General features: G+C 44.2%; 1 protein-coding gene across 1 annotated transcript; it reads left to right on the top strand.

Moving 5' to 3' along the window:
- Positions 1 to 20,973: 20,973 nt before the first annotated feature.
- LOC140207440 (probable G-protein coupled receptor 139) lies at positions 20,974 to 23,510 on the top strand. Its single transcript, XM_072275963.1, has 2 exons — positions 20,974 to 21,142; positions 22,618 to 23,510. Exons 1-2 carry the CDS (start codon positions 20,974 to 20,976, stop codon positions 23,508 to 23,510), a joined length of 1,062 nt encoding a protein of 353 aa, XP_072132064.1.
- The last annotated feature ends 686 nt before the right edge of the window (positions 23,511 to 24,196 follow it).

The raw sequence follows: 24,196 nt of genomic DNA on the forward strand, positions 1-24,196 counted from the left end.
AAACCTCTTGGAGATAGTCAATATCCTCCAGTAGCTAAGATCCTGAAAACATGTTGTCAATGGGATGCTCTGTTCCGAGATGAGATGATCCTCTTAGATTTATGTTTCAGGCAATCGATGCTGATGAGGAAGAAGGAGTAGTTGTCCCCACAGTGAGTTGTCCAACTCACTGTGGGGACAACTACTTCTTCTTCCCCATCAGCATCCACTTCCAGTTTGTACCCGGAGGATAAGGACAGTTCACATCTTTGTTCTCTCCCGAGCCAAAGCGGAGACAATGGAAGAGAGAAACAGATGGGAGAACGTGTTTATTTGGTGGTCTTCTGGAAATAAAGTGGCCGATAATTGACCTGACATGAATGGATTTTAACAAGGCGTTAAAGATATCCATGGTGGGACCAATTATAACGTCAGAAGGTTTGGTATCCAGGGAAAGTTTGCTGGTGGATTCAGAACTGACGCTCACAGAAGGCAGAGGATAGTTGTGGATGGAGCGTTTTCTCTCTGGGTGTCGGTGACCAGTGGTGTCCTGCAGAGATCTGTTCTGAGAGCACCAGCTTTTTGAGTTTTTATGAATGATTTGGATGAGGAGGTGGAAGGGTGGTTTATTGTATTTTCAATGATGTGGAGGTTGGTGGAATTATGAAGAGTACAAAAGTTTGTCACAGATGACAACAGGACAGTGACAGGACGCAGGGCAGCGCTGAGAAGTTACAGATGGAGTTCAACCCGGAAAGGTACGAAATGATTCACTTTGGAAGGATGAATCTGAAGGCAGAGGTGATACTTTCTCGAGTCAACCGAGAGCCACACAACAATACGAGTTGCAGAAGGGAAACTGAGTGATGAGACTTCCTCCGATAAGGCGAGGGCCGCTCATCGCTACCAGTATCCCAATAGTCACGGAGCGGTGCACTGCAAGAGCAGGAAGAAGTGTGATTGACAGGAGAGCATGAACCCATCCGCTGTTCTGCACATTCTTATAGTGACGCTCGAAAGGCAATATACCTGACAGTAAATCAGGAGAAAAAAACTTAACGGCAAGTAACAGAACAGCCTGGGAACCTGCGGATATTTCACAGATTTCACTTGCTACTTTTATTCAAAGAGCGAATGGGTGGAGAAATAGTGGTAGCATTGTGGCAGGTTTGAGAATATGTTTAAAGTTAAATAGACTGCATCGCAGGTCACGGGTATGGGGTGGTCAAGTCATTCACCAGGTTCCTGCCAGACAGCCCATGTGCGCTGGAAAACATTGCTCTTCAAACTGCCCACAGCTCTCGCGAATCTCCTGAGGGCACGTTCCCTTTTTGATCACAGGTCTCTGGAATATCGCTGTGGATCTTTTAAACTGTTTGGAGGAATATGTGCAGTGTATTTGATTGTAACACATGTCAGCTGTCACTCTCATTTCCAACTCTCAAACCGCCCGGAATGACGGGAACGAACGAAAGAAAAGAATGAAAGAATATTCCCCTTTAATAAAGAAGTGTTCTCCATTCCCCTGACGGAACAAACTCCTTCTCTCAATTTCAGAAGCGAATGTGCAGGGTCAAATATTACAAAAGAAGTCGGCTTCAAGAAGAATGTCTACTTTAAAAGCAGCACACGTATAAAAAAATCCTATTTAAATAGTTGAAGCCAGGTATCATGGAAAATAACATGGAAATTTCACATCATATTTTGTTTTGAAGTACATAGTTGCAATATCCCTTGAGGAGTCAAATTCATGACACGGGAACAGAGGGAGTAAAAATAGTTTTGCGTAAGTGTTTATGCAGTTGGTTGTCACTAATGTCCCTGACGTGATAGCCACGCTAATTGCCTCAGTGGAATTGCTCTCACCTCAATAAAAGTCTGCTAAACCGATCCCCAGTCCATCTGAGCAGCTGAAACGTTCCGTACAACTGAACGCTGCTTCTGACGGAATATGGGATATCCGGCGATTTACTACATCGCGGCCATTTACTTTCCCACACTTGTAGCGGTTGGTGTCCCCGGTAAGATGCCGGAGCTGGTTACTTTATGTACGGTGCCGTTGTCTTGCTGTTACTCTGCTGTGGTATCCGCACTGTTACTGAGCACAGATGCGACCGTCGGCTGAAACGTGTTTCCGGAATGGAGGGTTCAGGCATCTGATTGTTTTATTTTCATTTTCGTACTTTAATCGATGTGATTTTTTCTGTCAGTTACGTTGGTGCCGATATTGTCACTGTTTCACAATCTCACCTCGCTGGGCTTTCTGAAGTGATGCTGGTCTCTGGTTTTCTAGGTCCGAGTCTCTATCGGTGTAGACACTTCGTCCTTATAACAACGTGGCAGCTGATATAAATGACTGTCCAGTCCATTTTCGACATGTAGGGCTGCTCTTATATAAGTCAACAAATGATAAATTGTGCTTTGTATGTTTTGATTCCATTTTGTCACCGCTGCAAACAATCCCTTCAACTCCTTCACCTCTAATAATGGAAATTGTCTTGTTTACTGGGATGATCGTCCGTTCACCGGTACGTGAGTTGTGAAACTCTGATGCCTCGCTATAAACTGTGGGAAGGTCGCCAATCCGCTGACACTCACATCCGTCATTGTCCTCCAGCCGGAGTGCAGCGACCGAGACCGCACACACTGGAAACCCGCTTTCCACTTCCAAACAGACCAGACCCTGCGTAGCATCGGTAGAATGGGGGCATTCAGGGAGCTGACCATATTTCTATTTTGTTTCCAAATTTCTTGCAGTTAACTTAACAGCGATTGTGATCCTATCTCGGGGAAAATGCGGACTCTCCAAATGCATCACCCGTTACCTGGTTGGAATGGCAACAGCGGATCTGTTGGTGGTTATCGTTGTTGCTTTAGTGGATCAGACCAACAATATCTACATTTATTCCAGATCCCTGCTCATCACTCCTGTATGCGCTCTGACAGTTATATTTCGGGCTGTAACGACGGACTGTTCTGTCTGGTTTACGGTCAGTTTTACCTTCGATCGCTTCATCGCAATATGTTGCCGAAAGCTGCGGGAGCGATACTGCACCGAGAGAACAGCAACGGTGGTTATCGTGACCGTGGTTATAGTGAGCTGCGGGAGATGTGCCCCGGCTTACTTTGCCCTTGAACCTTACGTCATCATTGACAACACGCCGTGGCGGTGCACCGGCTCATATGAATACGCCACTTCACCCGTGTGGAGAGGATACCAATTACTGGGGAGTATTTTAACACCATTGCTACCAATCGGCTTAATCCTGGTGTTTAACGGGTTAACCGTAAGGCATATCGTTGCTGCAATTAGAGTCCGCAGAAGGCTTCGACACAGCAGCGACAATCAGAAAGATGCCGAGGTGGAAAAACGCAGAAAGTCGATTATTTTGCTGTTTTCTATTTCAGCTAATTTCATATTATTGTCGATGCCTTATGTAGCCCATTCCCTGAAATGGCAACAGCAAAACTATTTTTACGAGGACAGATATTTGAGTTCCCCGGTATACATCCTACAACAATTTGGGTTAATGTTACTATTGCTCAGCGTGTGCACCAATACTTGTATCTATACACTGACACAGAGGAAATTCAGAGAAGAGCTGAGGAATGGAATGAAGTATGTGTTTACATTAAATGGCCATCTGTGTAGATAACACCCACCTCCAATGGCAATTCAGCGGAATATTCAAATAAAGCCGTTTTCCAATGAACAGGTTTGGCAAATATGTCATAAACCCAAACAGTCATATGCCTGCTTATCCTGAAATTGTAGAATTGGCGGAAGATTGCTGACCTCATACAGAATAGGTCGGTAGCAATACAAACGTTCAATGCTGCTGCCGTCTTTGTTACAATGGTTGAGGTATGTTACAAACTATCACAGACACTCAACTATCACACGGCAGGAATGGCTGCAGGTCTTTCCGTGTTTTTGAAGTTGAAAGATGGAGAGGGTCGGGTAACAGAGTGCAAAGGCAGTGCGATGGCAGATCAGGGATGGTATCGCAGATGCAGAAAGGGAGGACAACGTGGAGCGTTCGTTTGTTAATAGACTGTGAGACGAACACAGAAATTTGAAGGGCGCGATCACCCCATTTGGAGAATTCTATACAGCACTCCCCCCACCAGATTAACAAAAAAAAACGCAAAGGGAACAGCGAGGAACCGATTGGGAGGGGAACATCGACACGTGTCATGCTATTGGCACGGGTAAATGAAACTTCCACAATATTCTTTGGCACCTCCCCAGGGTAAAAGGTTTAGCTATGGCATAATTTCTCAGTTGTGTCCAGGAAGGATTCATGTCACTATAAGAAGACAGGCGGATAGCGAACAGTCCAGACTGGATCTAATATTAGAAAAGGAAACGGATCAGGTGACAGATCTCTCCGCGGGTCAGCATTTCAGGACGATAGGGCCGAACTCGCCGACATTTACCTTGCACGGAGATAGGACCAGGGAGCATGGAATGTATTTAATTGGGGCTCTGCGAATTATGGGGCTACCTGACAGGAACTTGGGAAGGTAAATTGGGAAATGGTGTACTCAGGGAAACGCGCAACAGATATGTGGAGATTTTTGAAGGAACAATGACATGGAGTTCAGTATAGGCTTGTCTCTTTGAGGAAGGGAAAGGATGATAGCGTAAAGTTACCCTGGGAGACAAGAAGATTAGAACGATTCAAGAGGAAGAAAGAAAGATACTTAAGAATTAGGAAAAGAGAATCAGATAGGGTTATGACGAGTCACAATGCGGACGTGAAAGAATTTAACAATGGACTTTGCAGCCTTAGAAGCGGGGTTGAGAAGTCCTTGGAGGAGTTGCTCTGTGAAGAGCAGGAGGAGACTGGAGAGAGTGTGGGCAGATCAGAGGAAAACTCGTGTCTGGAGTCCAAGGAGACAGTGAAGCTCCTCACTGAACACATTGATGAATGTGAACACATCGTAAAAAAGCAGATACGCCAGATCATGCCGACGCTGAGAAAGAGGATGCGCTGGAAACTTGGAAAACATTATGATGGATGATTTCCCCGATATAGGAAGGGATATAGTTAAGGTAATTTTGGAAGGCGAGCGAAGTTACTGCTGAGATTTGGACAGGATATTTGTGTCTTCGCTGGCCACAGAGGTAAAACTAGATGATTGGAGGTTGGAAAAAGTTATTCATTTGTTGACGAAAGATAACAGCTACACTTCTTGAAATTATAGACCAGGGAGTCTTACATCAGTAGTGGGTAAACTACTGGAGAGGATTATTGAAGAGGAAATTAATGAGAATTTGGAGAAACGTAGTCTGGCTACGGAGAGACAACATGGCATGTTGTCCTTTCTGAGCCAGACAGAATTATTTGAAAAAGTGAAATTAAAACAAACAGAAGAATCAGAACAGTCGATGTGGGTGCATTAATTTTGGTCAGGCGTTTGATCAGTTCCCCATTGTGGACTCATTCAGAAAGTCAGGAGGCGGGTGAACCAGGGAAACCTGGCTGGTTGGTTCACAATTGGCTTACTCACAGAAGGCAGATGATTAGAGTGAATTCTGGCCGGAAGGCAGCGGGCAGCCGTGTTCCGCAAGGAGGGTCGAAATTTCGGTACAATTTACAACTATATTTGGACACTGCAGTTACAGTGCTCCGAGAAATAGGACTGAGGGAAATAACTGATTTAATCTGACCACCCAGCAGCGGCTGGATAATTTATAGAATTAGTGCTGACGATATAAGCAATTCGCTGAACTACTGATTGCAAATGACTTCGAAACAATCTTTTCCAACGGAGTCCTGCAACTTAAAATCAACATGTTAAAGTGTTGACCAGCAGCTATTGGTGCTCATTAAACGAACCAGCCGTCCAAAATGCCAATTACAAATTCCCAATTCAACTACACACCAATTTATCCTAATGCCCATTTACCTCTGAATCGTAGTTTTACCGTGTCGGGTGTAGATGCGTTCAGATTTCGATCTATTTAACCCTGAATCCACATGGCCGGTGTGGAATCCGTGTCTCCCTCTGAAATCAACAATAAATGAAACATACAAAACTACACACACTGAAAACGCAGCGACAGCAAAGCAAACATCCGTGCTCACACTTGTCTTCGTTCAAAACCACCGCAGGCAGTTGTAGAATACAGAATAAACAACTTCCAAGCAAAAGGCCTGAGCACGTATTCTAAAGAACTTAGGAGAGTGAGATGTGGAGAGCTGAGTCTCACATACACTAACGCTTCATGGAAGCTCGAAAAGATATGCAGCCTCCGAATTTTGCATTAGTTCCTGGAAATCACATCTTGCAAGGTGACACAATTTCTTTGTCACATGTATGGTGCAAAAGAAGATTAACCCAGGCAACCTGTTCATATTCTATACTTTCACAGTCTGGTCCAGATCAATTTTGACCGGGCCCAAGAATTCCCTCATAACAAATGTCTATACTAAATATTGAACCACGGATCTATTTAGAATGTATAACTAAATTGGTGATTAATCCTTAATTGATGTTTCAGAGATCTAAAATCCATTTCAATAAATACAGGTAAAATTGGACTCGGAGCAACCTCAACGCTCAAATATTTGTAGCACCTGGACAGAAGTATAAAATATTTAAATATTTTCATTTTTGCACATTTCGAGTCACTTTAGGAAAAGTCATCAAATTTCGGTTAAAAATAGCATTTAGGGTGTTTTTACTGTTGTCAAATTTCAAAACGGGTCAAATTTGACCCGAACAGTATGTAAGGGTTAATTCAATCACCACCCCCCGCCCCCAAGACAAGCTAAAGAAACACACGACTCACATAAAGCCATTCATGGCCGTAATCTTTCTCTTTCAATTGAACTCACTTATGTCCAAACATCGTACTATTTTTAAATCCGTGGATAGTCAGAGGCTTTTTCCCAGGGCTGTAAAGGTTGCCACAAGAGGACACAGGTTTAAGGTGCTGGGGAATCGGTACAGAGGAGATGTCAAGGGTAAGTTGTTTACCCAGGGAGTGGTGAGTGCGTGGAATGGGCTGCGGCAACGGTAGTGGAGGCGATATGGTAGGGTCTTTTAAGATACTTTTAGATAGGTACATGGAACTTAGTAAAATAGAGGGCTATAGGTAAGCCTAGTAATTTCTAAGGTAGGGACAAGTTCGGCAGAACTCCGTGGGCCGAAGGGCCTGTATTGTGCTGTAGGTTTTCTATGTTTCTATGTATCTATGTTTCTATTTCTCACCTCCAATTTCTAATCAAGGATAGGATTCGGATGAAATGACCCCTTTGTTGTATAGTATCGGGGCGAATGATCCCCATTACCACCGCGGCACCAACAGATTTGTTCACTGTACTGGGACCACTGTCCCATCCACCTCCAGCCCGGAACTACTTTCTTCACCGCCTTACTGAAGGAGTGAGGGTATATTCCTGTAGTGTGATACTCCCTTTGTCATCTCACACCTCCACTTCCGTCTTCTCATGCTGTAACCATCCGTTTACTACCTGGTAACTACCTGGTAAGGCTCTGTGAGATTGGTTAGACATGACCTACTACGCACTGGCCCATACTGACTACCGCTAATGTTCCTGTTTGTCCAGACACTTCCTTTCATTGCTCATGAGCAGCGTAGTCTGAACACCGAGGACAATTCCTCATTATGTAATTCTTGACGTGTCCTTTCCAAGCAAAACTATCGATATCATCCAGCGGCCGGCATTGATATTTATGGCCTTTTGCTGTCAAATTTCCTGTAGTATTATCAGACGAATTGAGAGTAGTCTGGAAAAGCAAGGCGTCGTAGCTTTAAATAATTAATCGATTGCACTTAAATAGTAAGATACGTTATACTGGATCGAGCATAGAACAGAGAATATTACAGCACCGTACAGCCCATCGTCTCATGAGAGCCTTTCATCTAATTTAAGTTCTATCTAACACATCCCCACCATGACTGAATCAGAAATAGAAACGGATCTAATATCACAAGTACATTTCGTGAAATTTGTTCACTTTATGGTAGCAGTTAGAAATAAATACAGGATAATTTAATATACAGAAAAAAACTGAGTTGCAGGTGACAGTGGGGAAGTAGCTGTTCCTGAATCGTTGAACCTACGCTTTCAGGCTTCTGTACTGGAGTTAGGAAACTGGAGCTGGAGCTGAATGAACTCCGGATCATTCGGGAGGCAGAGGCAGAGATAGAGAGGAGCTACAGGGAGATAGTCACCCCTAAGAGTCAGGGGACAGGTAGCTGGGTGACTGTCAGGAGAGGGAAGGAGAATAGACAGAATGAGCACAGCACCCCTGTGGCCGTTCCCACTAATAATAAGTACATCGTTTTGGATACTGTTGATGGGGACGACCTACCAGGGACAAGTTGCAGTGGTTGTGTCCCTGGCACCGAGATGGGACACTCAAATCAGAAGGGAAGGAGGGAAAGAGGAAAGCAGTAGTGATAGGGGATTCGATAGTTAGCGGGACAGATAAGAGGTTATGTTTTGTAATGTTATGGAAGGGAGATCTGTTGCCTCCCTTGTGCCAAGATCCACGATGTCTCTGATCGAGTTCTCGGTATTCTCAGGAGGGAGGGTGAGCAGCCGGATGTGATGGTGCATGTAGGGACCAATGACGTGGCTAGAAAGAGTGAGGAGGTCCTGGAAGGTGAGTTTAGGGAGTTATGCGGCAAGTTTAAGGTCAGGACCGCCAGGATAGGAATCTTAGGATTGCTACCAGTGCCACGTTCAGTTGGGTTTAGAAATAGTAAGATGGCACAGATCAACACGTGGCTGAAGACATGGTGCAGGAGGGAAGGCAGGATTTATAGGATTTATAGATAATTAGGTAGTTTTCCAGGGAAGTTGGGACTTATTCCAGCAGGAGAGTCTACATCTGAACTGTCGGGGGACAAATATTCTTGCAGGCAGTTTTCCTGAGAGGCTCCTGTGGTTTTAAACTAGATACGAGGGGGTAGGGGAGCCAGAGTGTAGGAACAGATGTAGGGCAGAAGGAAGAAAAAGAAAATGCTAAATTTGTTTGCACCGTCAGGGATAAACAGAGAGTGAGAGGTGGAAAATTTCTTAAATGCATTTATTTTAATGCTAGGATCAGTATAAGAAAGGTGGATGAGCTTAAAGCATGGATTGATACCTGGAAGTATGATGTGGTAGCTATTAGTGAAACATGGTTACAGGAGGGGTGTGATTGGTAACTAAATATTCCTGGATTTAATTGCTTCAGGTGTTGTAGAATCGGAGGGACAAGAGGGGGAGGTGTTGCATTGCTTGTCATAGAAAATATTACAGCGGTGCTCTGGCAGGATAGATTAGAGGGCTCGTCTGGGAAGGCTATTTGGGTGGAATTGAGGAATGGGAAAGGTGTAGTAACTCTTATGGGGGTACATTATAGACCACCAAATGGAGAGCACGAATTGGAGGAGCACATTTGTAAGGAGATAGCAGATATTTTTAGTAAGCACAAGGTTGTGATTGTGTGGAGATTTTATTTCTCCACACACAGACTGGGAAGCCCATACTGTAAAAGGGCTGGATGGTTTGGAGGTTGTAAAATGTGTGCAGGACATTTTTTTTGCAGCAATGCATAGAGGTACCAACTAGAGAAGGGACAGTGTTGGATCTCCTGTTAGGGAATGAGATAGCTCAGGTGACGGAGGTTTGTGCTGGGGAACACTTCAGGTCCAGTGATCACAATGCTATTAGTTTCAATATAATTGTGGAGAAGGTTAGGTCTGGAGCCAGGGTTGAGATTTTTGATTGGAGAAATGCTAACTTTAAGGAGATGCGAAAGGATTTAGGAGAAGTGGATTGGGAAAATTCGATTTATGGGAAGAATGTAACAGAGAAATGGATGTCATTTAAAGGTGAAATTTTGAGAGTACAGAATCTTGATGTTCTTGTTAGGTTGAAAGGAAAGGTTAAATTTTAAGAGAGCCATGGTTTTCAAGGGATATTGGAAACTTGTTACGGAAAAAGAGAGATATCTACAATAAATATAGGCAGCATGGAGTAAATGAGGTGCTCGAGTAATATAAAGAATGTAAAAAGAATCTTAAGAAAGAAATTAGAAAAGCTAAAAGACGATATGAAGCTGCTTTGGCAGGTAAGGTGAAAATGAATCCCAAGGGTTTCTTCCATTACATTAATAGCAAAAGGATAGAGAGGGATAAAATTGGTCAATTAGAGAATCAGAGTGGACATCTATGTGTGGAGCCGAAAGACATGGGGGAAATTCTGAACAATTTCCTTTCTTCGGTATTCACTAAGGAGAAGGATTTTGAATTGCATCAGATAAGGGTAACAGGTAGGGAAGTTATGGAAACTATGATCATAAAAGAAGAGGAAGTACTGGAGCTTTTAAGGAATATAAAAGTGGATAAATCTCCGGGTCCTGACAGGATATTCCCTTGCACCTTGAGGGAAGCTAGTGTGGAAATAGCAGGGGCCCTGACAGAAACATTTTAAATGTCATTAGAAACGGGGATGGTGCCGGAGGACTGGCGTATTGCTCATGTTGTTCCAATTTTTTTTTTTTTTTTTTTTTTTTAAAAAGTGTTCTAAGAGTAAACCTAACAATTATCGGCCTGTGAGTTTGACGTCAGTGGTGGGTAAATTGATGGAAAGTATTCTTAGAGATGGTATATATAATTATATATATATATATATATATATATATATATATATATATATATATATATATATATATATATATAGACAGGGTCTGATTAGGAACAGTCAACTTGGATTTGTGCGTGGAAGGTCATGTTTGAGAAATCATATTGAGTTTTTTGAAGAGGTTACTAGGAAAATTGACGATGGTAAAGCGGTGGATGTTGTGTATATGGACTTCAGTAAGGCCTTTGACAAGGACCTACATGGAGGATTGGTTAGGAAGGTTCAATCGTTAGGTATTAATATTGAAGTAGTAAAAGGGATTCAGCAGTGGCTGGATGTGAGACGCCAGAGAGTGGTGGTGGATAACTGTTTGTCAGATTGGAGGACGGTGTGTAGTGGTCTGCCTCAGGGATCCGTACTGGGCCCAATGTTGTTTGTAATATATATTAATGATCTGGATGATGGGGTGGTAAATTGGATTAGTAAGTATGCAGATGATACTAAGATAGTTGGCATTGTGGATAATGAAGTAGGTTTTCAAAGCTTGCAGAGAAGTTTAGGCCAGTTGGAAGAGTGGGCTGAAAGGTGGCAGATGGAATTTAATGCCGATAAGTGTGAGGTGTTCCATTTTGGTAGGTCTAATCAAAATAGGACATACATGGTAAATGGTTGGGCATTGAAGAATGCAGTAGAACAGAGGGAACTAGGAATAATGGTGCATAGTTCCCTGAAGGTGGAATCTCATGTGGGTAGGTTGTTGAAGAAAGCTTTTGGTATGCTGGCCTTTATAAATCAGAGCATTGAGTATAGGAGTTGGGATGTAATGTTAAAATTGTACAAGGCATTGGTAAGGCCAAATTTGGAGCATTGTGTAAAGTTTTGGTCACCGAAGTATGGGAAAGATGTCAACAAAATAGATGGAGTACAGAGAAGATTTACTAGAATGTTACCTGGGTTTCAGCGCCTGAGTTACAGAGAAAGGTTGAACAAGTTGGGTCTTTATTCTTTGGAGCATAAAAGGATGAGGGGGTACTTGATAGAGGTAGTTAAAATTATGAGGGGGTAGATAGAATTGACGTGGATAGGCTTTTACTGTTGAGAGCAGAGGAGATTCAAACAAGAGGACGTGAGTTTAGAGTTAAAGGACAAAAGTTTAGGGGTAATATGAGGGGGAACTTCTTTACTCAGAGAGTGGTAGCTGTGTGGAACGAGCTTCCAGCAGAAGTGGTTGAGGCAGGTTCGATGTTGTCGTTTAAAGTTAAATTGGTTAGCTATATGGACAGGAAAGGAATGAAGGATTATGGACAGAGTGCAGGTCAGTGTGACTAGCTTAGAGTAAGCGTTCGGCACGGACTAGAAGGGCCGAGATGGCCTGATTCTATGGTTACCTCCATACGCTCCAGTATTTGTTGTTGTTGTTGTTTTTTTCTTAGTTTTAAGTCCTCCTGCACGAAAGCCAACAACATCCGTCGTTTGTCAATTTCCTTTTTATGTTTTTTTTTTCTAGTCTGTAACTGCACAAACGCGCACCAAATCTTTCACGGCGAGATTCGACGACAAAGTGTCGCCTGATTTCGGTAAATGAGTCCTGCACATGCCCAGTAGAAGGAGATTCGCCCAAATACCCGTTTTAATGTGGACAGAGGCCTTGGGTCTTGAGGCTGCAGGCGGGGTCTTGGGTCTTGAGGCTGCAGGCGGGGTCTTGGGTCTTGAGGCTGCAGGCGGGGTCTTGGGTCTTGAGGCTGCAGGCGGGGTCTTGGGTCTTGAGGCTGCAGGCGGGGTCTTGGGTCTTGAGGCTGCAGGCGGGGTCTTGGGTCTTGAGGCTGCAGGCGGGGTCTTGGGTCTTGAGGCTGCAGGCGGGGTCTTGGGTCTTGAGGCTGCAGGCGGGGTCTTGGGTCTTGAGGCTGCAGGCGGGGTCTTGGGTCTTGAGGCTGCTAACTCGGAAGCTGGAGCTCGGAGACAGACTGGAACTGTATATCAACATAGAGCCGGGACTCATCTTTAACACGACACCAACATGAGACTGGACAGAACATAAACATGGAGCCGGGACTTATCCTTCCACAAGCAGGAACTCAACTTTATCTCCACACCATGGTGAGACGGATCCCTCCGTCGAGTAACAGCAGAACGGCCTGACTTACCCCTCAGAGGCAAGGACAAGACAAGACAAGCCCATCCACCCGCAGGGCAACGGCAGAACGGCCTGACTTATCCTACGGAGGCGAGGACAAGAAAAGACAAACACTGAAGAACGACAGACAGTTCCCTCCCTGCATCGAGGTTGTTACGAGTTTCAGTTACGGCCAGCAACCTCTGCTGGCGATGGAAACAGCCGGATTCCTACCTAGCTCGGAGTGGCTGACGGCCACTCAGCTCGCCTGGGTAACGGCCGAATCCATACCGCAAAGACAGCTCCGACTACTGACAGCAAGGCTCCATGAAGTGGTGGTTCTCCAACGCGGCCTAAAGATGGCAAGTGGCCGCTCTGGCCTTCCGCCGGCAGGCTGCTCCCAGGGAACTAAAAACACAGCGCGAGCAAAGCAAACGTCCGAGCTCACGCTTGTCTTCCTTCAAAACCATCGCAGGCAGTTGTAGAATACAAAATAAACAACTTCCAGGCAAGACGAGACCCGCCGCCCAAACACAACCCCAAGGCCACTAATATTCCAAGCTCTCAGATGGGAATCAGGTGCTTATGATTAACCCAACCAAAACAAGGAACAGCTGGAAGGCCGGAATCTTCAGTCAGTGAACCGGAATGCAGACTTCACGGACCGGACCGTGACAGAAATAATGTTTCTTTCATTTAGTTGTAGGAATACAATGAACTGATAAGGCTGCCTTTCACTGTCGTGTGGGTTACGAGCATAATTTAACAAAATACTTTCAACTATCTATAGATTACATTCCGATCCCTCTCATGGTTGAACATAAAAATTGCCCGTCTCCTTGGCATTAACTTGGCAATGCCCCCAGAAGTAAATGCAGGACCGACAAATAGGGCCACACCATCACATAAAGCCATATTAAAAAAAATATTAGTACACACACACACACTCTTTCTCCCTCACACATGCACACACACACATGCACACACACAACACATACACACACACACACACACACACACACACACAGACAGACACACACACACACACACACGCACACACACACACACACACACACACACACACACACACGCACACACACGCACACACGCACACACACACGCGCGCACGCAATTGAACGTCGGTACATGTATCAGATTCTTTGTCGATCTCCCAGTTGATGCCTTTCTCTTCCCAGTCGGAAAGCTTTGAACACGATGTTTCACGGTGGGGAGTAGGCATATCGATTAACGGATTGAAGAAACAAAAGCGACATTGAAATAGCTGCAAGACAATGTTGTAGAAACAGCAATTACTCACAGCAGAATGAAAGAAGAATAGTAAATTGGAAGAACAGAGTCACAGGCCAGTCTGCCAGAGGGAGGAAAGGACTGAGCTTGCAGTAGGTTACAAGGTGAAAATGAAGAGAGGGTTAATATGCAGTTGACATAAAGTGCAGAATTAGTGAGAGAGAACGATAGCAGTACAGCAGACAATCGACAAACGGGAAACGCCCGGTCGGATAATATAAGAGTGTGGGTTTCATTCTCCATCTGCCTGTCGCCGGTAGAGAGTGGAGGGATGGTTCATTCTGTACCCCCCGGTCTCCGGTGCAATGTGAGAGTGTGGGGATCATTTTATAGATATCCGTCCCTGGAACAGAATGAGAGTGCGGGGTCCTTTAGTTCTCACTCTCTGGTTCATTGTGAGAGTGTGCATTTCATATTGTACATAGTAGTCTTTGATACAGTGTGAGAGTGTGGGTTTCATTCTGTATCTGTCAGTCTCTGTTACAGTGTGAGAGTGTGGGTTTCATTCTGTATCTGTCAGTCTCTGTTACAGTGTGAGAGTGTGGGTTTCATTCTGTATCTGTCAGTCTCTGTTACAGTGTGAGAGTGTGGGTTTCATTCTGTATCTGTCAGTCGCTGTTACAGTGTGAGAGTGTGGGTTTCATTCTGTATCTGTCAGTCTCTGTTACACTGTGAGAGTGTGGGTTTCATTCTGTATCTGTCAGTCTCTGTTACAGTGTGAGAGTGTGTGTTTCATTCTGTATCTGTCAGTCTCTGTTACAGTGTGAGAGTGTGGGTTTCATTCTGTATCTGTCAGTCTCTGCTACAGTGTGAGAGTGTGGGTTTCATTCTGTATCTGTCAGTCTCTGTTACAGTGTGAGAGTGTGGGTTTCATTCTGTATCTGTCAGTCTCTGCTCCACCGTTAACTGTGCCGTCTCTGTTCGGTACCTGTGAAACTCTGATTCACTGTGAGCGAGAATATTTTTTCTCCTTCTTTTCCGCTGTCTCTCAAGCCTAGTAAATAATCTTACAACAGATTCAGTATTCCCTGAGGTATTTTTAGAACAAGAGTCTCCTGCAGTCGGTTTATGTTTTAATATTGAGATGGACAGTGCGCCGATGAATGATGACGGCTGGATCGAGCAGGACATTCAGCGTCGTAGAGACAATGGACAATGGACAATAGGTGCAGCAGTAGGCCATTCGGCCCTTCGAGCCATCACCGCCATTCATGTGATCATGGCTGATCATCCACAATCAGTACCCCGTTCCTGCCTTCTCCCCATATCCCTTGACTCCGCTATCATTAAGAGATCTATCTAACTCTTTCTTGAAAGCATCCAGAGAATTGGCCTCCACTGCCTTCCGAGGCAGAGCATTCCACAGATCCACAACTCTGTGGGTGAAAAAGTTTTTCCTCATTTCGGTTCTAAATGGCCTACCCCTTATTCTCAAATTGTGGCCTCTGGTTCTGGACTCACCCATCAGCGGGACATGTTTCCTGCCGCTAGCGTGTCCAATCCCTTAATAATCTTATATGTTTCAGTCAGATCCCCTCTCATCCTTCTAAATTCCAATGTATACAAGCCCAGTCGCTCCAATCTTTCAACGTATGACACTCCCGCCATCCAGGGAATTAACCTGGTGAACCTACGCTGCACTCCTTTAATAGCAAGAATGCCCTTCCTCAAATCTGAAGACTAAAACTGTACACAATATTCCAGGTGTGGTCTCACCAGGGCCCTGTACAGCCGCAGAAGGACCTCTATGCTCCTATACTCAACTCCCCTTGTTATGAAGGCCAACATGCATTAGCTTTCTTCACTGCCTGCTGTACCTGCATGCTTACTTTCAGTGACTGATGAACAAGGACACCTAGATCTCGTTGTACTTACCATTTTCCTAACTTGATACCATTTAAGTAGTAATCTGCCTTCCTGTTCTTGCCACCAAAGTGGATAATCTCATATTTATCAACATTAAACTGCATCTGCCATGCATGTGCCCACTCACCCAACGTGTCCAAGTCATCCTGCGTTATCATAACATCCACCACACCCTAATTGGGATTTCAAGCGCCCTAAACTTCATGATTATATGATGTTATTTTTCTTCGCAAGAATATCAGTAAACACTCAAATTGTTGAGGAAGAACGCTCGTTTTGTTTTATTATCATTATCATTATCATTATCATGCCGGGGTAGCACTCCGAGTGGACCAGAGAAAGAACGCGTTTCTCGCACAGGGTTACACATCGGTAAGACCTGAGGAATTTGCTACACTTAACACCGAAGAATTTTGTGATTTATAAGTTCAAATTTAAATCTCATCACTGTTCAGTTGATTAGCATATAAAGAACCTGAAGTTACATAATCATCTGCCGATTGTATTCAGTGGCTAGACGTAATGGTGCCGACAGTAGAATCTAGTGATATCTTTCTTCAGCATTTACTGTTTATTGAATGTTACACAACTGTGCTTGTCTGATGTCTTGTGTGACAAAGAAATATGTTTTAATGTAACATATATACATTTAATAAAACGTTTCCCAGCGTTAAACACCTTTCTTTCGAATTTATTGCTATCAACAACGTGCCCGCTGTTTCTATAATTCTAAGATTTATGAGAATTCATTGCAAACCACAACAAAGTTAAATAACAGTCAAGAAAAGAAGCTTTGGTTCACCAGTTTCCGTTCGGCCTTTGTAGGTTCATAAATATACCATGTTATTAGTCTGGGGAAAATGAAAACAACACTGGTTTCCAAAGATTTTGGAATAAGTGATTGCAGATACTGCTCAAGTGAGAGGAAGCATTCCAAGAAACCGAATACATAGGGGAAAAAAATAAACTGAATAACAGATTTAGAGCACTGGTGGTTTCTGGTTTGTGTGACCTTCAATGAAGGGTAAATTGTACAATGTTACAGCGTCCATTGTGCTTACCAATAAACACAAAGTCATTTTGTAGAAAGATGCCGAATCTCTCGGATTAACGCTTATCCTATCACACCGACTCTTTACACCCAGTGGAACATCATCAGCTCCAACGCAGTGATAATGTGTCTATGACTGCGGCGTTGGCCCTTGTAGGGGATATGGGTATGGGTATGGGCCGCAAGGAAAGCGTTTTCTTTTCTTTCTCCTTTCTGATTCAACAGCATCAGGAATTCGCAAGGAATATATTGAAGATCATCAAACTACTAGTATATCGGGATGGCATGAGAAATAACAATCAGCCACTTGTAAAACCACGGAACCAATGCGCAAGGAATGACGATCGGCCGCTCAGTGATCTGATCCACATCGTGCTGGAGGAAATACAGTTTCCGACAGCTACTTCAATCATTCTCTGCATCTGTCTCTCTCTCTCACTCTCTGCCATGCTTTCCTGCAATGGATTCTGTGGGAGGCATCATATCAGTTCCAATTCCCTTCACCGTATCCTTTGCTCTGTGGTTAACACATTCAACATCTCTCTCTCTCTCTCTCTCTCTCTCTCTCTCTCTCTCTCTCTCTCTCTCTCTCTCTCTCCCTCTCTCTCTCTCTCTTCCCTTCCTCCCCATGAGAGCATGTTTGCACAGAAGGCTGATAGAATTTTTCTCCGTCATAATCTTCTGAGGTGTGTCTATGTCAATGCAAGGAGTATTGTGGGGAAGGCTGACGAGCTGTGGGCGTGGATTGACTCATGGAATTACTACCTTATAGCCATTCGTGAAACTTGGCTGCAGGAGGGGGAGGACTGGCAGCTTAATGTTTCAGGTTTCCGATGTTTCAGACGTGATAGAGGCAGATTAATGAATGGTGGCGGGGTGGCATTGCTAGTCAAGAGAATGTTACAGCAGTGCTCAGGCAGGACAGATTAGAGGGCTTGTCTACCGAGGCTATATGGGTGGAGCTGAGAAACAGGAAAGGTATGACGACATTAATGAGGTTGGATTATAGACCACTCAATATTCAGCGAGAATTGGAAGAGCAAATCTGCAGAGAGATAGCAGAAAACTGCAGGAAACATATAGTTGTGATAGTAGGGGATTTTAATTTTCCATATGTTGATTGGGACTCCCATACTGTTAAAGGTCTAGACGGTTTAGAGTTTGTAAAATGTGTTCAGGATAGTTTTCTAAATCAATATATAGAGGTGCCAACTAGAGAGGGTGCAATATTAGATCTCCTCTTGCAAACAGGTGGCAGAAGTGTGTGTAGGGGAACACTTTGGTTTCAGTGATCATAACACCATTAGTTTCAACTTGATCATGGATAAAGATGGATCTGGTCCTCGGGTTGAGGTTCTAAACTGGACAAAGGCCAAATTTGAACAAATGACAAAGGATCTAAAAAACGTGGACTGGGACAGGCTGTTCTCTGGCAAGGATGTGATTGGTAAGTGGGAAGCCTTCAAAGGAGACATTTTGAGAGTGCAGAATTTGTATGTTCCTCTCAGGATTAAAGGCAAAGTGAATAAGAATAAGGAACCTTGGTTCTCAAGGGATATTGGAACTCTGATAAAGAAGAAGAGAGAGATGTATGACATGCATAGGAAACAGGGAGCAAATAAGGTGCTTCAGGAGTATAAAAAGTGCAACAAAAATCAGGAGGGCAAAGAGAAGACATGAGGTTGCTTTGGCAGGCACGGTGAAGGATAATCTAAAGAGCTTCTACAGGTATATTAAGAGTAAAAGGACAGTAAGGGATAAAATTGGTCCTCTTGAAGATCAGAGTGGTCGGCTATGTATGAAACTAAAAGAAATACGGAAGATCTTAAATGGTTTTATGGCATCTGCATTTACTAAGGAAACTGGCATGGAGTCAATGGAAATGAGGCAAACAAATAGTGAGGTCATGGAACCTATACAGATTGAAGAGGAGGAGATGCTTGCTATCTTGAAGCAAATCAGAGCAGATAAATCCCCAGGACCTGACAGGGAATTCCCTCGGACCTTGAAGGAGACTCGTGTTTAAATTGCAGGGGCCCTGGCAGAAACATTTAAAATGTCGGTATCTACGGGTGAGATGCAAGAGGATTGGAGGATCGCTCATGTTGTTCTGTTGTTTAAAACCACGCTCTAAAGTAATCAGGGAATTATAGGCCGGTAAGTTTGACGTCGGTAGTTGGTAAATTATTGGAAGGAGTACTAATAGATAGGATCTACAAGTATTTGGATGGACAGGGACTTATTAAGGAGAGTCAACATGGCTTTGTGCGTGGTAGATCATGCTTAACAAATGTATTAGAGATTTTCGAGGAGGTTACCTGGAAAGTGGATGAAGGGAAGGCCGTGCAAGTTGACTACATGGACTTCAATAAGGCCGTTGACAAGGTCCCGCATGGGCAGTTAGTTAGGAAGATTCAGTCGCCAGGTATACATGGAGAGGTAGTAAATTGGATTAGACATTGGCTCAATGGAGGAGGCCAGAGAGTGGTAGTAGAGGAGGCCTGTGACTAGTGGTGTGTCACAGGGATCAGTGCTGGGTCCATTGTTATTTGTCATCTATATTAATGACCTGGATGATAATGTGGTAAACTGGATCAGCAAATTTTCTGATGATACAAAGATTGGAGGTGTAGTGGATAGTGAGGAAGGTTTTCAAAGCTTGCAGAGGGATTTGTACCAGCTGGAAAAACGGGCTGAAAAATGGCAGATGGAGTTTAATACTGAAAAGTGTGAGGTATTAGGCTTTGGAAGGACAAACCAAGGTAGAGCATACAAGATAAATGGTAAGGCACTGAGGAGTGCAGTAGAACGGAGGGATCTAGGAATACAGATACAAAATTCCCTAAAAGTGGCGTCACAGGTGGATAGGGTCATAAAGCCTTTATGGTACTTTGGCCTTTATAAATCAAAGTATTGATTTGGAATGTTATGGTGAGGTTGTAAAAGGCATTGGTGAGGCCGAATTTGGAGTATTTTGATCACCAAATTACAGAAAGGATATTAATAAGGTTGAAAGAGTGCGGAGAAGATTTACAAGGATGTTGCCGGGACTTGAGAAACTCAGTTACAGAGAAAGGTTGAATAGGTTAGGACTTTATTCCCTGGAGCGTAGAAGAATGAGGGGAGATTTGATAGAGGTATATAAAATTATGATGGGTATAGATAGAGTGAATGCAAGCAGGCTTTTTCCACTGAGGCAAGGGGAGAAAAAAAACAGAGGACAAGGGTTAAGGGTGAAAGTTTAAAGGAAACATAAGGTGGTGTGGGGGGGTGGTTCTTCACACAGAGAGTGGTGGGAGTGTGGAATGAGCTGCCAGATGAGGTGGTAAATGCGGGTTCTTTTTTAACATTTAAGAATAAATTGGACAGATACATGGATGGGAGGTGTATGGAGGGATATGGTCCGTGTGCAGGTCAGTGGGACTAGGCAGAAAAATGGTTCGGCACAGCCAAGAAGGGCCAACAGGCCTGTTTCTGTGCTGTAGTTTCTATGGTTCTATACAACTTCACATTCCAAGCTAATGCCGCTTGTTTCAGAACCGTTGTTTTCTCTCTCCTGACTTACGGCTGCAATGGAGCAATCAAGTGTAATTTTTGACTAATTTACCGCTTTCCTAACACTGAATTTTTAAATAAAATACTTATATTTGCTTATTCTGTTTGGACCATATTTTCTACTTCAAACTGTCTTAACCCACCGAAATCTTATGAGATATTTTATTTATGTTTTGCAATTTCATGGTATGTACTAGCAGCAGCACTTATCTCCACAGTTGTTTCCTAGGCCACTGGGTAAACCAAGAGTTAACTCTTTCTGGACTTTCATGCAAAATAAATTGCGTAGTTTCAAGAAGCGTTTAACCAATTTCCCCCGGGGATCAATAAAGTAAGATTATGACTATGACTATGACTATGACGTCACCAGAGAGTTTCTCTCACTGAGTTTCCCCAGCTTCAGCGAGAACAACCTCTCCTTCCTGTCACGGACAGAGATCAGGAGCAGCACTGTCAGGGAGCGTAAGGACAGACTGGCTCGATCTGTCATGGATCAGAATTCTGGAAAGACAGCATGGAATATAACAGGAAATGGGAAAAACATCTGGGTGGTTTCATTTATTTTTACACTCGATGCAGTAGATGTTCGAATCGCTCATGCGCTTCCTACCATTCAGGTGGTTTTCTTCCCCGTCCTCGCCATCATTGCTCTTCCCGGTGAGTCAGTTTGTAATTCTTAACCGCACATTTGCCTTCTCACGCGTACCTTTCTAACTATAATAATTAATGCTCCTATCGCACATACTAGTTATTGATTAAGAAAACCCTTGCTCTATGCAGTAGGGTAGTTTTCTGTCCTGAAGATCTCTGTTTCATAAAATATGTGGTGTCAGTGGTGATGATCCAGAACAGGTTTACGAGAAGAATCGACCCAGCGATTAACGATCTCACGTATGAGGCGTATTTGATGGTCCCGTGCCTGTATTCGCGTAACTTAAGCGGAGGTTAACAACGGCATCAACGTTTATGTAGAGAAAGCAAGAAGACGGCTTTGGGAGGGAAATGCATCGACCATAGCGTGTGGTCCTATGCTGTGGTCATACCGGCGCAGTTTATGCTCCCGATGTGACGGTTAAACCTCTGACTTACAGTTATTCAACACAGCAGCCTGTCACTGAGACGTTAACACATTACATTTTGAAAGGATATCCCCCTTAAACCCAATCTAACCTCGCCTCCTGCCGTCTACGCGCCAGCACCTCCCTGAGCATTAAACAGGTCCCTCCGCTTTTAAGATCTTCTCATGTGTCCACCATATTATCAAAGAGCACATTCGTATTTTGTCTCGTAACAGAACTATCTCCCGAGATACCGTCGTTCATTCTTCACGTATCCGCATTAGCTATCGTTCAACAATAACATTTTGCGCACGTTCTCTAAACTGTGAACGTTTATCTTAATGTCTCCGTTTCTGCCCATTTTGCGTTCGCCTGCTCTGTATCCACGTTTCTTTTGTTCTCATTCCAATCGGCAGTCGGAGGCTGTCGCAGAACGGTGTTGCATAAATCGTCGTATTATCTGTCTTCCCGTCGGAAGAATAATATTATTGTCAACACCCCTCCTCCATTTCTCCCTGGCCATTTAACCACAACGGTCGCAATACAAAACTAATAAATTCGTTAATACCTTTCCAACTGCCATGTGCTGTCCGAGATTCCCCTGAAGCGAAGTAATCATTCCCTCCGCGAATGTAGTCACTGGTTTCCTCTTCCGGCTCTGGCTATCCTCATCCAAACTGTGTTCGTAAAATGCATTTTCCGATCAGGGACCGGAATCTGTGCTTCAGCTAAACCTGGTGGGTGTCCAGGACACTTAGTTCACGACAGCTGAGATCCCGCAGGTTCCTCAGATGCACCATTCAACTCTTTTTCCCTCTGCACGTACAGAGTTTCCCGATCACCACCATCGTTATCTGTGTTCTTCGCTTTCTAGTTCGTTGCTGATATTCGGTAGAACAGACAGCAGTGAGTTTACACCACTCTGCAAAACGGTTTAATTTTATTAATTGGTAATCGCTACCATTAAATTATTCCGTCAGTTAAAATCATTTCTCTCATTGGTACACAATATATGCTCGCTTTGAGATAAACCTTCTTGGTGTGTTAACCGTAATCGTATATTTTGTTTGGCAGTGAACATGGTGACCATCTTCATCCTGTCTCGGGGAAAGTGCGGCCTCTCCAGAGTTGTCACTTGCTACCTGGTTGCCATGGCAGCGGCGGATCTTCTGGTTCTGATCCTGGACCTGATATTGAGCAAACTTCCACTTACGTACATGTCATACTCGGTTTTCCTCCGCTCTATGCCCAGTAGCTGTAATGTCCACGCTGCTCTGATGTACACCGCAACCGATTGCTCGGTCTGGTTCACCGTCACTTTCACCTTTGATCGGTTCGTCGCTATTTGTTGCCAGAAGCTGAAAACAAAGTATTGCACCGGGAAAACTGCGGCTGTGGTTTTGGGGACAGCGAGTGTGATCAGCTGTTTGAAGAATATTTACTGGTATTTTCGTCTCTTAAGGGAATACACATGGATAATCTCTCCATTCATTTGTTTCGCGAGAGATTATTATTTCTATATCATGAAACAAATTGAACTATTTTATAACTTCATCACCCCTGTGTTCCCATTTGTGCTGGTTCTAGTAACGAATGGCTTCACCGTCAGGCACGTCTTAGTCACCAGCAGACCTCGCAGGAAACTCAGGATTCCCGGCAACGGACAGAGATCCAGAGATCCGGAGATGGAGAAACGCAGGAAATCTCTCGTTTTATTGCTGATCGTCTCGGGCAATTTCATCCTGCTGTGGGCACCTTTCACTGTGTACTCCATGTGGAGTCGGCTATATGATCTTAGCACATCTGTGTATCCGCCAGATTCGCTGCGAGAGCTGGGCAGTATTCTGCAGCTTCTTAGCTGTTGTACAAACATGGCCCTTTACGCCGTTACACAGACCAAGTTCAGAGAGCAGCTAAAGAATGTGGTAAAATCTCCGCTCGCTCTCTTTGTTTCGAAGAAGTCGTGAACTCGCGGCGTCTCCCGCTGTAACCGTACATTTCGGTATTTTCTGTTCCTCTCGGCCCGTCGCTATATTTCTTCCACTTACACTTCCCAAGCGGAAATGACGTACAAAAGCCCGTTATAGAGCCAAAAAGCTCTTCCCTCATTTGCCGGCCTATCTTCCAATCTCTACCCTACAGATCGTAGTGCATTTTGCCCCACAGTTCCACCGTACTGTCCTTCTGGCGCCCCGGACACATTCGTCCTGCTGCAAGGCCATACCCCTGCGAGGTCCCGAAACAACCCGTTCGATCCCGAAAGTGACGACTGAATTGGTGCTGCTAGTCCATTGACTGCTCAATGGGTGCTCCTCCTTGCACGTAGGCTGAGCTCGTCATTTTCATGTACATTCCCTGCACTTTCCCACTCCGCCCTCAGAACGGGCTGGTCCCATTATAACACGACTCTCATCTCTCGATCTCTCTGTCCCCAACTCCAGAGGAAGATCATCAAACAACATCTTTTACAAAGCCAGTCTACTTACTCTCACAGTTACCTTGTCGATCCCTCCTTCCACACGGACACTCGGAAAAGTGCTATTCCATTCTATCATTTCCTTGGGTGAGAATTTCTGCTCAAGACATTTTACAGTAAAGGGAGATTCCCCTTCCCCCACGATCGATGCTGTCGTCACCATTTCCTGCAGGCGAC

Source organism: Mobula birostris, chromosome 13 (assembly GCF_030028105.1).
Source record: "Mobula birostris isolate sMobBir1 chromosome 13, sMobBir1.hap1, whole genome shotgun sequence".
NCBI lineage: Eukaryota > Metazoa > Chordata > Chondrichthyes > Myliobatiformes > Myliobatidae > Mobula > Mobula birostris.